Genomic DNA, 16,832 nt, shown 5'->3' on the forward strand with positions numbered 1-16,832 from the left:
AACCAATTTTTTTTTTCAGTATTTCCCTGTTAATAGGGATAAAGTTACAAGACACCCAGGGCATTGATGCCAATCTCTGTAGCTCACAAACACCTTGTGGTGTTGTGTGGCAGGTTGCTGAGAAAACACACCAACTCTCAGTTTTGTCCAAATTGAACAGTCTTTAGTTAGTCGGTCAGCCAGCGACTGCTCCCCACAGGACCCATAACTGTCTCTGCAAGAAAAAGCAGCGAGCCTGAGCATTTTAGGATATTTAAAGATAAAAACCGCAAAAACCACAACCAGGTTGACAGAACTGCAAGCAAATAGGTACAGAAGCTGAATTGGGTGGTTAGGAGACAATGCAATGGGTACATTATTTTCCATGGGATTTTCCAGGTTGGCATAGCAGCAAGCAAGCAGAAGGGAAGTGGGTCAAAATGACCCTAGTTCAGTACAAGTTAGAGAATGATTACTAATGTCTAGACAATCAATCTCTGACAAGGTACATTGCCCAAGAAAAATGGAAACCAAAGAGAACAATTTTACATTGTATAAGAATTGCTATTTTATGTTGCCAAGTATACAATGGTAGGTAACTATTAATGGGTACAGAGATGGGGCTTTCCCATGGGAGGAGCATTTCTTACATGATATGGAGTCTCAGGGTAAAATGGAGTCTGTTTGGTCATTGCCCATATAGCCTGGCCCATAACAATCACCACATTTGTTTTTATGGAGGAAGTGAAATTCTGCTAGGGTGTCTAGATATGCAAACGAGTTTTAGTCCAGGTTCTAATTGCTTGTGACTTTAAATGAGTAAGAACTGTTTTACTCATGTATAGGATGATAGCAGTTATTCCATTATTGGAAGGATATAAGCTATAGTGATATATAATCTGTAAGATTTAGGACTACTTTAGATAATCACATCTTGAGGCCAAAGTATTATTAAATACATTCATAACTAAGTAATTAAAAAACAAACAGTTCTCCCCATGCTTACCAAAAGACTTTGCCTCATTGTATTGTATTTAAAATCTTCAGTGAATATGAAAGTATTGTTTAAAAACAAGTACATTACAGACTTGAGAGAATGGAACATAATGGTACAACATTGGAGTCATTGTCATTAAAAGCAGAGCGAACAAGATTGTTTTGGCTAATTTAATAAGGCTTGAAACAGAAAAACAAGGGATAATGAGCAGAGTGGAGACAAAACTATCATTATTTGCAGATTAAATGACTGTATACTTAGAAAAGCAAATAAACTCAATTGTAAAGCCTTAGAATTAATAAGAAAGCAGCAATGGCTGGACACAGGTAATACTGATAGAGGAAAATATGTCCCATGGTAGAGCCTCGGTCTTTCTGTTGTTGTCATCAGCATTTGAGTATTTTTCATTCAGTATGGATTGTTTGCAATCCACTTGAAAGTCTTCCTGAAGGATAGCATTTGTTTCTTGTTGGGTTTTGTGCCAATTTGGGATGTGACCTCTTAATTAGTGAATAGATTTCTGTTTGACATTCACTACTGAGTAAATCTTTGTAATTTAAGCCACTTAATATCAGCACATGCATCTCTGACATGAGGAGTCCATTCTTACCTTCACTTTATGATGGGAAGCCTAATAATATGTGCCAATGTTATGGGCCAGGCTATACGGGCAACCCGGATGTAGTTTTTACGGTTTTTACCTTTAAATATCCTAATATGTTCAGGCTTGCTGCTGTTCCTTGAAGAGACAGTTATGGGTCCTGTGGGGAGCAGTCGCTGGCCCACCGGCTAAATAAAAACTCTTCAATTTGGACAAAACTGGAACTTGGTGTTTTCTGAGCAACCTTCCTCATAACAGTGATACAGCTGGATAAAGGCCTACCTCTTTCCTGAAAGGTTTCTCAGAAACCATAGATTTTTTCAGGACAGAAAGTACCTTTAATAATCCAAACACCCAAGGCATCAATGTCCAAGTAGATTCCATAACATGTCTGAGAGGTACTTTTTCAGTTATGCTGATACTCTTAAAGTGACAGATGATACTATTGCCTAAGATATAGCTGCAAATTCAGGACATGTTTGACCATTAGCAACTTCTTACACTGAGCAGAGAGGCCACTTTCTGGAACTTTGAACCATTGGCCTCTTGGGTGCAAGTATTTTGCAGTTTATTCAACAGGATCTATCTGAAGATGGCAATAAGAGCATTTAAATAATTTTTTTTTTCCTGGAGAAAATTTTAAAAAAAGAAAAGAAAAAGCCCAGGTTCTTTATATTTCCCTAATCATTCCTAATTTTGTTGCTCTACACTCTTGGCTCACACTGGATCACTGGAAAACATTAACCTTTGCTTCCTGCCATCTCCTGGTTTCTACACGTGACATACTGGCTCTTCTAGTTCTTACTCTAATTACATCCATTCTACTGCTGTCCAACTAGCTTAAAGTTATAAATTTCTGTGTCACTTTAACATGTCATTTATGAAAGGAGCCAAGATTAAGAATCTGATAAAATTAGATTTTCAAATAGTTGGTCATTACTAAGTAATGTTTCTCTCCTTGGCCAGGTTAATAATTACTTTTTATATCTGTTAACTTAACTTGTTGGACTGGACTAAAGAGACCTGGGTTTTATTCAAATTTAATGGTTCTCAGGCTTCTTATTTGTAAAGTGAGTGTTTCTATGGTTTCCAAAGTCTCTTCTGTTTTTTAACCTATATAGGAATGCTGGTATTTATGTGTTGCAGAGCAAGAAAAACACCTAACTGTTCTCAACAGATATCAGTAAAATTATCACCAAAAAGATATGAAATACCACATGCATTTCATTTGCCTAAATGGATTAAATAATTATCAATAAATATATATGCAATGATATTTTATATGGTATGGCAATTGCATTGGTATACTAGAGGTTAATGAAAACAGAAATAAAAACTGGATAGAATAAAATTATTTGAATTTTAGTTATGTCTAACCCTTACACAACTTCCTGACATTTGAACATAAGAACTGAGAGGCAGATGGAATGATTCTCATTTAAGCAAAGTCCAGAGCAAGGAGAACATGCTGCCCATTATTGCTTTCCGGAATGTTTTTCCAGGCGTAAATGTATGCACTGTAAATTAATAGCATTCTCCCTTACCAAAAGAAATATGGGCTTATTTTTTTCCATGTACCATCTAGCATAAATATAATACTCATTAAAGGATGAATAATAATGAAGCTCCACCGGGTGGTTTAATTTTAGGAAGCATTAATGTTAAAGATGGACCCAAAAGCAGATTCTTTGAGATTTAGAATACAAAGCAATTATTCTTAAAACCTAAAAACAATTGCTGAAATTAATATGATATGAATACACAGAGACCCTGAAAAAAGCAATCCTAGCTGCTCCTTATGTTTCATTAAAGCACACAAACTCATGCATATATACACACACAATTTCTCAGTTTGGGCTCTCTGAAAGCTATGTGGTCTCTAACTCTATTCATGATTTGTTTTCCTCCACTTTCTTTTGGGGGGTTCATATAGTATTTATCTCACACATTTTCCTAACACTAGAATATATCATCTATGGTTAACAGTGCTGCTTATCAATTGTATTTTACTGATGTGAAAGATTATTGAAATCCTACACCAAAGAGTTTACCATCAAGTTCCTTTCTTTTGAACTGCTCAGAGCCCTGATAATTGCTTGGCTTTTGAACTGAAGTGCCCAACACCTTTTAGGAACTCTCTCCTCACAAACACCGGCCTTTAAATAAGAGAGGTTAATAGATAGGGTGCACATGCACACACTCCCTGCTCATGTTTCTGAAAAGGAAACCAAATAAGCCTCAAAGAACATGAGCACTAAGTGGCTTAAATAAGCAGCAGTTTCACTTAAGAAGTTTCTACTTTGTCTGCTTTGGGTATGTTTTTCAATTGTGCTGGAAGAAATGGTAGCACTATTACAAATGCAGAGATGATCACAGATATGCAGAAAACACCTGCAGTTGTCTGGGCAACCAAGAAGAGAACATTGAGGCAGTGAAACCAGAGAGGCCCGTCAGCCAAGACTGCAGTGGGATCTCACTATTGTACTATGGGAACTGAGCACAGAGTCACAAAGTGCAGGAGAAGGCCAATGGCCTCATTTACCAGCATTATAGTTAAGTGATTGATTTGGAAAAATAATGTATGATCTCAGGCACACTGTAGATCATATAATACATGGGAGACCATTTCTCTAAGGAAAGGATGGGCGATTCCTCCATGCACATGCTTGCAGTTAGGCAAAGAAAGGTTGTTAGATAATCGCCACCCAGTTAATAGAAGAGCACTGAAATTAACTACAATGTTCCTTCCCCTCAAAATGCTTTTGCTCACAACAAGAATACCTAGACCTAGGGATTTTAAATGCATTACTTTTGATTTCATGGATTTTACTTAGGTAGTGAGAGCTAAGTATCTATAACTTGAATTTCTTTTTACATTTCCGATCAGTTTCATATAAAGAGTGACCCTAAAGAGCACCCATATTCTCTCCAAGGCAGAGCCTGTTATTCACACAATGTTCAGCTTCTCTCAGAAGAGCTCCAAGGGTTATTCCCTTTATTTCGTATGTTCTCTCTATTAGCTTCTAGGTGTACCTGGATGTAAGGAAATGCTGTACAGGCCAAATGTTCCTTTCTCTAGATAGCTCATAAGGACCTGGATAAATTTGCATTAGAAATTCAATTAACTTTACATTAAAAGGTCAATTAACTGGGTCATGAGAGAGATTGTTTTTAATTACTTTTTCTTTTAGGGCTTCTCATTTTGTCCAAGCATAAGTGACACTATCAAGTCATAGTCTCCTTGCCTGTTGGTTGCCTGAAATTCATATGCAAAACACAGTGGAAATGACTGTCCTGGTTAACTTAATTAATAGGACAGTCTTTGGGCAATTCATCAGGCTTACAGTATCATATAATCTTCCCGGCTTATCGTATCAGTAAGCAATAATGGAGTATTTTAGCTTAAATGCGCTCTATAGTATTATCCATAACAATATCCTTCATTATTTGTCCTTGTTGGCTTCTGTTTTCTTGGTGAAAGATGATAACAAAGTAAAATGATTTTAAGGATTTGTCCTTATTAGATTATATCACAGTGCATTTTGTGAAAAATGAACAAATAAAGTTATCAAAAACTAGTCACTCCATCTTGCTAGAGGGCTCTGGGTTTTCTTTGTGTTAACATAGGCCAAAATTCAACTCATTCATGTGTCACTGGAACCCATGTACTCCGGAGATTACCACTTAGCAGTAAGTAACAACTGTAAGTATAGTATCAATATTACCAAGTGGTAACCATTACCAAGCCAGTGCTCCAATAAAAGAAAACAGTATCTAAATAAAAGATAGATATATATAACATATTTTATATTAACTCAAACTTTCATATGACTAGTAACTTAAAAATAAAGCAAATACTACTTGGGCATTGGTAAGAGACAAAGTCATGAGTTAAAAGTTTGTCTTATTTTTGCAGAGGGGAACAGCCCTTGCCTTACAGGAACAACAACATGCTAAGCACTTTATAAACATTTTAAGTATACTATTCTCACTACAATCCTATGAGATAAAATTCATTATTCTCATTTGACTGATGAGAAAACTGCAGTTTTTTGTCTCAGCCTAGATCATACAAATCATTAGGGGCCATTAGAAATGACATCACATTTATCTGCCTTTCTAGAGTTCACATTTTTGCATTAGCTCCAAGAATAGTGGGACCATATTTAAAAGGTTTGGGGAGTGTTTCAAATGCTTAGAAGGCAGTTTTGAAACTCAACCAGAAAAAGGGAGTGGTTTAGACCAATGCAACTTGAAAAGTAGGGTCAAAACAGTGTAAATGAACTACACCACCAAGCACTTTTTCCTCCAAGTGAGGCTTTCTGAATGAAAGCAGAATGCAGCAATAACTCTCCTTCTGTTGAACAATTCTAATTCACTCCTAGACAAACCACAGCTCATATACCAGTGACCAAAGCATGAACCAGGCTTCAAGTGGCACAAGCCTAAGAAACTTCATATGAACATTTTCTTTTCTGTGAAATCATTTTGGATAAAAGTAAACTTCCAAATTATTCTGTTTCCCCATTCGTAAAAAAGGATAAGAGAGTCACATCACTTATCCACGTTACAGATAGTAATGAAGGTTAATGTCCTAAACTATAAATCTATAGGGGCATTCATCTCACTTGACATGATATTGCTAGTTTTAATGTGCTGATCTTTTCCAAAAACAAAGTAGCTTTTCTAAAGAATAAAAAAGATAGCCATCAAATAGCATGATGTTTACAGTAAAATACAAACTTTTAAAGTGTATTATTCATACCTGCACCTCCGCCTATGCTCAGAATCTTAATTTCTGATTTTGCATCTCCAATCCTGAAAAACAAACAAACAAAAATATGTACTTTACGAAAAATGTGCAAGGTGCTTTGTAAAATCTGATTACCAAGTCTATTTGAAGAAAATAGACTAAAAATACAATAAACAGAAACTGGGTTAACATGAAAGGTCTCAATTATTTCAGTGGTTCTAGTGCCCTCTTTAGAGTGTCTTTGTAAACATACAGATTCCATTCATCAACAGTCTTGACCTGGGAGACTTAAACACAGCTCTAGGAACATTGTAAAGGTATGACATACCATTTGCTTGAAGATTGTTTGGAGAACAAGAAAAAATAAATGAGGACCTTTGAGACCAGTGACGTGATCAGCCCTTCAGAGTACATAGGGCAAAGGACAGGAGGTTCACCCTATGTCTGTGATATCTGCTATCTTCCTGTCCTTCTCCCCACCTTCATTTTTTTTTTTTTTGTTTTGCTTTTGATACCAGGGATTTAACCATTAAGCCACATCCCCAGTCCATTTTATTTTTTTATTTTGAGACAGGGTCTTTCTCAGTTGCTTAGGACCTTGCTAAGTTGCTGAGGCTGATTTTGAACTTGGAATCTTCCTTCTTCAGCCTCCCAAGCGGCTGGGATTATAGGTGTGGACTACTATGCCCAGCTTCCCACCTTTCTTTCAATAAACAATGTCTATTACTTATGTATGTAGCCTAGATTCTGAGGTTCAAAAATGAGTAAGATACTACTTGGCTCTCAGTTTGAAATGTGAGATAACAAAGCCCTGAAACAGAGAAGAACTAGAAACAGAGAAGAATAGATGAACTGGCAAGTAAGTTAGTAACACCTGCTTGTAGATGGATAGAAAGGGGTCAGGAAAAAAAATATAAGTGTACAATGTTTCTGTGGGTAAAGGGTGGCAGAGAATATAGTTTGACACAGCAAGTTTACCTTTTGTCAGTTCTTTTATTCAGAAATCTGAATTCAGAAGATACTTGGACATGCAAAATTAACTGTGTAGGAGAGGGTCAGGCATCAATGACGTATTCTGGAAAATAATCATCATAAGGTAATGGCCAAGCAGGAGAGTGCACTCCACCACCCCAAAATGTTGCCAAGTGAGAAGAACAGAGGGATGATGATGATGTAGCACCAAACTTTTAAAAGTCACTGAATTATAAGGAAGACACAATGGAGATAGGGAAAGAAGGTGACAAAGCTCAGAGGTGCAAGGGGAATGAGACAGAGACTTCCACCAGCAGTGTCAAACAAATAACAAAGGAGAACACGTCCATTGGATTTGGCCATATGAATGGGTTTGATAACAACAGGCTTAAAAGAAAGTTAAGGCCAAATGTGAGATTAAAGAGTGAGAAGAGAAGAGGTGACAAGTAGAAGGAAAACATGAACTGGGTGATGTTTGTGTTTGTGTAACAGTGGGCCACTTTATGATCTGAATATAGTACTTGCTGCTCTGCCACTGGGACTTATTTTTTTAAATGGACTTGTTTCTTTCTTTTCCTCTATCTATGCTCCTCCAATCTCTCCTCCTCCCTAATCTCAGGGAAACTGTATTACCTTTCCTCACCATCCTCAATAAATTTATCTGTCCCTGAATACACACCCGCTATAGGAACAAAGTAATCCAGATGTTGGGGAAGGTGCCAGAAGATCTCAGAAATGACTATCCTCCAAATTAACACAAGTGAATTACAATTCCAACAGAGAACATGCAGAAGGTAGTCTTTGAATCAACACTTTAGAAGCCCCCTGTTCCAGGCTGCGGCTATAGCTCAGTGGCAGAGTGCTTGCCTAGCATGTGTGAGGCACTGGGTTTGATCCTTAGCACCACATAAAAATATACAAATAAAATAAAGGCATTCTGTACAAACAATAAGTGTTGGAGAGGGTGTGGGGGAAAAGGCACACTCATACATTGCTGATGGGACTGCAAATTGGTTTAGCCAATATGGAAAGCGGTACGGAGATTCCTTGGAAAACTTGGAATGGAACCACCATTTGATCCAGCTATCCCTCTCCTGGGTCTATACCCAAAGGACTTTAAAAGAGCATACTACAGAGACACAGCCATATCAATGGTTATAGCAGCACAATTCACAATAGCTAAACTGTGGAACCAACTTAGATGCCCTTCAGCGGATGAATGGATTAAAAAAATGTGATATATATACACAATGGAATATTACTCAGCAATAAAAGAGAATAAAATTATGACATTTGCCAGTAAATAGATGGAGTTGGAGAAGATAATGCTAAGTGAAGTTAGCCAATCCCAAAAAAAACAAATGCCGAATGTTTTCTCTGATATAAGGAGGTTGATTCATAGTGGGGTAGGGAGAGGGAGCATGGGAGGAACAGAGGAACTCTAGATAGGGTAAAGGGGTGGGAGGGGAAGGGAGGGAGCAGGGAGTTAGACAATGATGGTGGAATGAGATGGACATCATTATTCAAAATACATGTATGAAGACCTGAATGGTGTGAAGATACTTTGTATACAACCAGAGATATAAAAAATTGTGCTGTATATGTGTAATATGAATTATAATGCATTCCACTGTCATATATAACAAGTTAGAATAAAAAATTAAAAATAAATAAATAAAGGCATTCCGTCCATCTACAACTACAAAAAAAAAATAAATAAATAAAATAAAATAAAAGCTCCCTGTTCCGGCTGAGGGGCAGAATCACAGGCTCTGGGACAGGAGTCCCCTGTGTTTCTCCTTTGCTAGCAAAGTAATAAACCTTCTTTTTCCTTTATCTCAAAACCATGTCCTCATTATTGGATTGGTACCAGGGACAAGGTCTGAGCTTTCAGCAACATTTGGACTGTGGGTTGATAAACACCTCTGATACAGCTCAAGGGAAGGAGTCTGCATGGAGCAACAGAATGGGACAGGTGGACCCTGGTTCTGGAAGAAGCAAGGAAGGCTAGAGAAAAAGATAGTTCCAATCAACTTCCAAGTTATAATCATAAGGCTTAATATACTATAACTATATCTTGTGCTCCTTTTTAAAAATGCTTATATCTGTGGATAGCACAGGGGGACTATGGAGCAGAGCATCCAGGCTGAAATCCCAGCTTACTGATATGTTACCTTGAGCAACTTATTCGACTTCTCTGTTAAACAAGGTAATAATATCACTTACCTCACAAGGTTGTTAATAATTGTATCTAAGTCATACAGGAGTTGTATTAAATTATTTAATTCATCTAAATCTCTTAGAAATATATTTCTATATTTCTGTGGCAAGCACTCAACATTTGCTAGCAATTATTGTGATTCTGGACATAGCTAAGTGATTTACATGAATTAACTTTTGGAATCCTCACAACTCCTCTCTGAGTAAGATACTATTATTGTCCCATTAAATATATTAAAATGGTAACAAATAATTACTGAACACTTGGTATTATTGAGGCAAAGAAACATATGCTTTATATGTAACAACAATAACAAACTTGACTACTGACAATTATATACTATAATCAACCCTTGAACCCTACTCCACCCTCCAACCCCAGAAAAGAAATTGGAGATTTACTCTTTGGGGAAACAAGCAATCTGAGTAGTAAACTTCTATGTACCTGAGGATCTCCCAGAAAAGAGCTGAGTCTATATTTAATTACCACTGTGAGCCACTCACTCAATAAACCCTACCCATACATAGACAAATAGGGTACTAACCACTTTTGAGTACCTTATTATTATTGATCATATATATATATATATATATATATATATATATATATATATATGTATAAATAAAATGAAGACTTCTTGGGTAGTTGGGTATCTCCCCAAACATGAAAAACAGAAAATAAATTTATGATACAAATCATTTTCAGTAGAGTATTATACCCAGTCAAAGTATCTATAAAGGATAAACAGAGAGTAAAGGCATTTTTAAACATAAAAATTTCAAAAAGCTTACCACCACTCATTCACCCTTAAAGTTCTTACAACTTTAGCTCAGGTTAAAAAAAAAGGGGGGTGAGTAGGGGGACTAAAGATATCCAGAAAGAAAGGCCTGAAATCCACCAATCCATCATCAGGAAATCAATCAAATACTGAAGAGAAAAAAATTTCTAGAATGTTAAACACATTCCCTCATCAATAGCTATATAGCCAGCCAAAAGCAAATCTTCCCAGACTGCAGAAAAGAACAGAAGGCTCCAGAAAAGATGTTTCCATGGGAAAACTAAACACATTATTTTTAGCAATTGCTGCTTGGGCATCATTGTAGTAATAGAAACATAAAAAACCAAAATCCAGACAATCATTGTCAATTATAGGCAAGACCCAAAGTTGCACATGAAAAATAAATGTAATGAGTATAAATATTGTTCAATTATGAATAATATGTAAACAGAAAAAATGGTATAGACACTCAAATTATTTAACCAAACAATTGGATATAATAGATGGGGAAAACGTATGTTTAGTTAGTTATTTTAGTAGAACAAAATTAAGAAATAAAAGGATTATATGTATTTTAGACTATGAAAAAATTCCATAAGCAACAAAATATTTTGAGGTTTGGAAGTGATTGCTTTTGGAGAGTGGGAAGGATAGAAGACTATGATTTGTTGTTGTTACTACAAGCTTTTTAGAACCATCTGACTTTTTAAAATATGAACATGTCTTGTTCTAATAAAAATGTTAAATTCAATAGGCTGAGTCCACACCCATTTAACAGCCAATCAGTGAACCCTACCCTTACATACACAGTGAAGTTCTGAACCACTTTTTAGTGCCTCATAACTTATAAACAACCTCAAGCAAAATCTTTAAAGGCCCTTCAATTAAAGTCAAATTTCAAACATTACTTTCAGGAAAAATTTACTTTCTTAATGAAGGATATTTTTACTCAGGCATTCCTAACTCTATATTGCCATTATAATGCAAATTTAGTTATGACTTTGAAAATTCATCAGCCTTTCAAAAATTAACTTTTAACATTCCAGTTAGATCTGGATATTCTTTGAAGTCAGGGGAGGGGAAGGGGCATCCATCTTTAATTATTGATTATGTTATACTGATCCAAGGTACCTCTTCAGAAAAAGTTGTGTGGCTTTGGAAAGCCAAGGATCTGGATAAGCTAAAGAAAAGAATAGGACTGGAAAAGAATGCAGAAATTAAATCATTATCTTTAATTTTAGAAATGAGCAAAAGACCTAAAGAAATAATGTACAATTAGTTCCTAAATAAGAATTTATCTGTCTTTGTTATCTACTTTGATTTTTATATCACTACTCCATTACATATTAACTTTTTTTTTAAAGAGAGAGTGAGAGAGAGAGAGAGAGAGAGAGAGAGAGAGAATTTTTTAATATTTATTTTTTTAGTTTTCGGCAGACACAACATCTTTGTTTGTATGTGGTGCTGAGGATCGAACCCAGGCAGCACGCATGCCAGGCGAGCACGCTACCGTTGAGCCACATCCCCAGCCCAACATATTAACTTTAATACATTATGTAATACTGTTATTTTTTTAGAAGCAGCATTTAAAAAGTAAACTAGGTAATGAAAATTGAATAAAAATTTCCAATAAAATGGAAATAGTAGAATTCCACATATATCCAACAATGTCTGCTCTGGTCAGACTGTGATACTGCTGTGGTGAGAGAATGTCAGGCCTGTAATAGAGAAATTAGCAAACACTAAAATATCACATTCCTTTGCTGTCTGCAAATTGGATCCACGGTCAGTCATTTCTTCCCAGTTTTCCATCATTATTTCCTGAAGCAGAGGGAGTTGTAGCAATTCATCCCCAGATAGGTGATTTGATTATCTTTAGCATGTGGAATCTGTTACTCTCATAATGCTTATCAGCTCTGGCACAAATTGAACACATTAATCACACACCAAAAAAAAAAAAAAAAAAAAAAAAAGGAAGGGGAGTCTGGGAGAAAGAAAACTAGTCAGTTCAGTTTCACTGATAATGAGAAAATGCTCTTTTTCAAGGACCACATTGCTAATACTAAGTTGAAAGGAAAAGACAATATTTTGAAGAGTGATAACTATAAGGGACAAAGGAAAATGAATTTAAATGCATATTATTATGAGAACTGAGAGGTACCCACTCAATTCTCAGGAGTCAATGGCATTTTGCAATTATTTGTATTTGATTCTAATGAAAAGAATACTGTATTCCATTTGGACTTTTTTGAAATGTAAAAATCTGGAGGAGGGCTGAAAAAATTTGTATCTTATGTTTTCCCATGAACATGGATTTTGTGCCTTCAAAGAGTTAACACTTATCTCTGTGCAGCTGGAAATACAGCACAAATCGGAGCCTTTGAGTGTTTAAAGCAAAGAGAACGTCTAACCAAAGCACTGCAGGAGACAGGCAGGAGAGGGCTTGAGGAGAGGCAGAGGGGGAGCTGCTAGGAGCTGCTATCAGCAACTCCCCTTATCCCCGCGCCCAGCCTGCGGGGCTGGGCTCAGCCCATCTATCACTGGCGCACAGCGATCCGAAGGCTTGTCCCTTTGACAAAAACGTCCCTTTTTGTTACCTTGCTATTATGCCTGGCAGCTTCTTGTCCATGAATTCCTGCATGCACTGGTGTTCCGTGGAATTGTCGAGAAACCTCCGAAAAGATTCAACATATCTGCTGTGGTCAGAGAACAAGCTCCTCATGGAAGATGCCATATTGGGTTTTCTAAGGAAGATAGGGAAGGAAGCAAGGTTTAACTTCCTCTCCTTCTCTTCCCAGTTCCCTTTTTCTCTCCCCACCCCCAATGTTTTCTTTCCAAAAAAAAAAAAAAAAAAAGCTAAGCACATTCATTAAGTCAGCATTTGTTCTGTACTTTGTGCCAATACTTTTAACCCCTACAGGGTTGCACTTGTTTTTTTTTTTTTTTTTTTTTCCATAAGCAATAGAGGAAGTAAAGCAAGGCACTTTGGGCAACAGCTAAAACTTGTTTTAAAACTCCTGAAGTCCAGAAACACACAAAAGCAGATTGCATTCAAATCACTTCCTGTTTTGTCAGCAGCAGCCCCAGGTTCCAAATGGGAAAGTGGCTGTTTAAGACAACAAAACAGGGGGATAAACAGGATAGCTACAAGGCTGGACACCACTTTTAGAAATCTGGGGCTGCTGAAACCTTTGACAAAAGCCCACCTGTTGCATTTCTTGAAGCGTTGATTGATTCGGTGTAACTCTGGGAGTCTCTTAACTCAAGGAGGACAATGAGAATTATTAACGAGAAGGTAGTGTGAAGCCTTCGATCTTTCCCTCAAAAATCATCTGTTCTGGTAATTTCTGAGCCTCTTGCAACTTTGAAAGCTTTTATCCTTGCATTAGTTGTTTACTATATTGGCCTTTAACTTACAGGCTCAGTGTGACTGCAAGCTCATAGTGATCGGAACTTAGTCACACCTACTTTCTTTTGGTTGCCCAATCAGCTTTCCTTTTTGTTCCCCCTTTTATAAAATTGGTGCATTATAGTTGTACATAATGGTGGGATTCATTGTTACATATTCATATCTGCATGCAATATAGCAACATAATGTACTATATTATATATAATAAAATTTATATATTATTTCCCCAGTATTTCTCCTTTTCTTCCCCTCCTCACTCCCCTTCTTTCCTTTCCTCTACTCTATTGATGCCTCTTTGATTTTCATGAGATTAGTTAAATTAATTTACCCAATCGATCAATTGAATTAATCCGATTGACATAATTAAATTAAAATTCATTTAATTTTTTTGAAAGATTAAAAATATGCTTATGTAATTCCACTATTGAGCTTTTCTCTACTGTCAGATGGACTCCATCCTTTTCATTTGGGGGTAGCTTCACGTGTTACTCGTAGTGCTAATAATTCCACTTATGGAGCTCTTCATCTGTGCCAGGAACGGTGTGTGATTCTTTTCAAACTTAGCACGAGATTTATTCTTTTCTGTGCCTCCATGAGCTTCCCCACAGTACAGATAAGAAGACTGGGTTTCTAAGAAATTGAGTGATTTGTTCAAGGATGCCTATCTAAGAAGTGTCAGGGTTGATGTATAATTCCAGACTGTTAAGTCCTAGGACAAGTACTTTCACAAAAATCTTTATATTTAGCCAGAATCTGCCTGTATGTAACTTCTAGATAGTACTCTTATTTTTGGTTGCTTAAGGAAACACACTGGATTCAATTCCTTCCCCATATAACATTCATTGAAAATTTTGCAATTGATTTTTACAACAACCTCATACCCAGGTGTCTCTCCCAGGGTTTATAATTCTTGCTTTTAGGAAGGTATATCTTTATATAATTCGTTACTCTGGTTTCCTTCTTTGAAAAAATTATAGTTTGTCTGGGTTCCTTTAAAAAAAAAAAAAAAAAAAACACAGTATGGAAGGGGCGGCATTTGTAAATAAACACTACATGGCAAAAGCTGCCTAACCAATAGAGGCTACTACTGTCTGGTCTTAGTCTGTTGTGTCCCCATGTTCTGTCCAATCCAATTTCTTTAAGATTTTATTAGATGCTTTGCAGAAAATGGGCTATGTAGTCAAATAATTTAGAAAGCATTATATTAAGTATTTTCCTATGGGTATTTGTAACATGCATTAGTATATTGAAAGTTCATGTCACCTTTGTCACACGCCCTTGAGCAGATATATTATGTATCTGTGACATTCTCTGATTAGTATTAGAGCTGCTAAAAAAAAAGAAAAAAAATAAAAAGAGAAAGTCTTGTTTTCAGCATGACCTATATTGGATTAGGCTCCAGTTTAAGTAATTGCAATTTCTTTCAAAATATTTTCACATAGAATATCTGTTTCATAATCTATAAACCATCTGGAATTTTTGTGGGGGTTAAAACTTCTGACTGTTTGGAATTACCAAATCTTTAGAATCCTCCTTTCCCTCCTTTTTGAAAATTGGAGCAGTAAGCTAACATATCTAGCATTTGTAACAACTTCTCAAAGGTTACTGGCAGTGGTATCATTTTTGCTTTTTCAAGTTTTTACCAGCACACTGGGGTGTAAGTCTTCCTAATGCTAAAATATTGTCTAATTTAAAAGTCTTTTTTATTTTCTTACCTATTTGGGGTTTCCATCCCCTGTATCATATATTTATTACACTGTTATGCATTATCTCATTTAATACTCCTAACCCTTTGTGGTTGGAACTACTACTCAAGTGAGACTCAGGGCAGATAAGTTGTACAAAATCCCTGACTCTAAGAGCAACATATGGATTCGAATTCATGTCTGAGTATAAGGCCCACTTCTCTGAATCTTTCCAACATGAAGATTATTTTCCCTGTTAAATAAGGAGGAGCAAGAAGAGTGGAGTAATTCTTTATTGTTCCTATCACCTATGAATAGGGTAACATCTGTGCTATATCAAAACAAAAAAAAAAAACAAAGGCTTCTTCTTATTTATTCCTGCTCTGGGTGTGCTAAGCCAAAAAATAAATAAATGAACAAAAGAGAAAGAAAAAAAAAAAACAATAACGAAATCTTCAGGACTCATTTTATTGTACACGGTATCATCCAGATGATCTCCATTCACCTTTAGTCTTCTGAACACTGTTTTTTTTTTTTTTAAGTCTGGATATTTATATTTATATTTAGTTTTATGCTCATGTCCTAAATAGTATGGCATCCATCTGTCTACCTTTTATATATTTCTTCACTTATCTATTCATCAACCTATCTTCTATCCATGTGCCTGTCTAGAAGAAAATGCCAAAATTATTATATTATCTTAATGAAATAATTTTAAAAACTCAAATTTCTTTTTTCTTCACAAGAATGGAGGAGGGAGGTGTTTTCAACAAATTGTCTGTTTTAGTTACTTTAGTGTTTTATTTGAAATTTAATAGGCAGATTGACCCAAATTCGATCTCAAGGGGAGATTTGAAATCATAGTACCTACTATTTTAGAGTTGAAACATCACAGGGTACCTAATTAATATGTAAATTTTTTATTTTTGTGTGTATCAGTCAAAATTAAAGTTTAAAAACTGTACTAAAAATAATTTTAGATGGATTAGACTGGCAATTTCAGGTAAGTAGAATGGATTTCAGCAATCAACCCCTGCCCCCAACATTTGGCTAACTTTCTCATAGTGTAGAAATAAAGCAAGAAGCAAGGAGTCTTGATGTTATACAAGCTTAGTTTCTTATGATGATGTCAGTGATATAACTGCTATACGTACTTTGTTGCCATATATAAAAAAAATTTGAAAAGAAGTAGGCTAGACAATCTTTGAGATTCTTTGAAGTTCACTATAACCAAAGACTACCCAGTAAATTGTAAAAATATTAACCTAAAGGTAAGTTTCTGGGTAAGTGGCTCCTTGGTTTTATTTAAAATGTTATTAGCCAAGTTTTACCAATGTGAATTGATGAAGGTCATGCAGTTGGTAATAATGCCATGCATCTTGTTATTTTTAATGGCATAGTTGTTTCAATTTCACTTTATTAATGTAGAATTTATAA

General features: G+C 35.9%; 1 protein-coding gene across 1 annotated transcript in view; it reads right to left on the minus strand.

The window, feature by feature from the left end:
* The window catches only part of Hnmt (histamine N-methyltransferase), a 39,840-nt gene extending 26,715 nt beyond the window's left edge, over nucleotides 1–13,125 (minus strand). The window contains exons 1-2 of the mRNA XM_076866110.2: nucleotides 12,899–13,125; nucleotides 6,343–6,395 (exon numbers count right to left, since the gene is read on the minus strand). Of these exons, the coding sequence (XP_076722225.1) occupies nucleotides 6,343–6,395; nucleotides 12,899–13,035 (190 nt within the window). The 5' untranslated portion in view covers nucleotides 13,036–13,125. The remainder of the gene's footprint in view (nucleotides 1–6,342; nucleotides 6,396–12,898) is intronic.
* Nucleotides 13,126–16,832: the final 3,707 nt, after the last annotated feature.

Source organism: Callospermophilus lateralis, chromosome 9 (assembly GCF_048772815.1).
Source record: "Callospermophilus lateralis isolate mCalLat2 chromosome 9, mCalLat2.hap1, whole genome shotgun sequence".
Classification (NCBI taxonomy): domain Eukaryota; kingdom Metazoa; phylum Chordata; class Mammalia; order Rodentia; family Sciuridae; genus Callospermophilus; species Callospermophilus lateralis.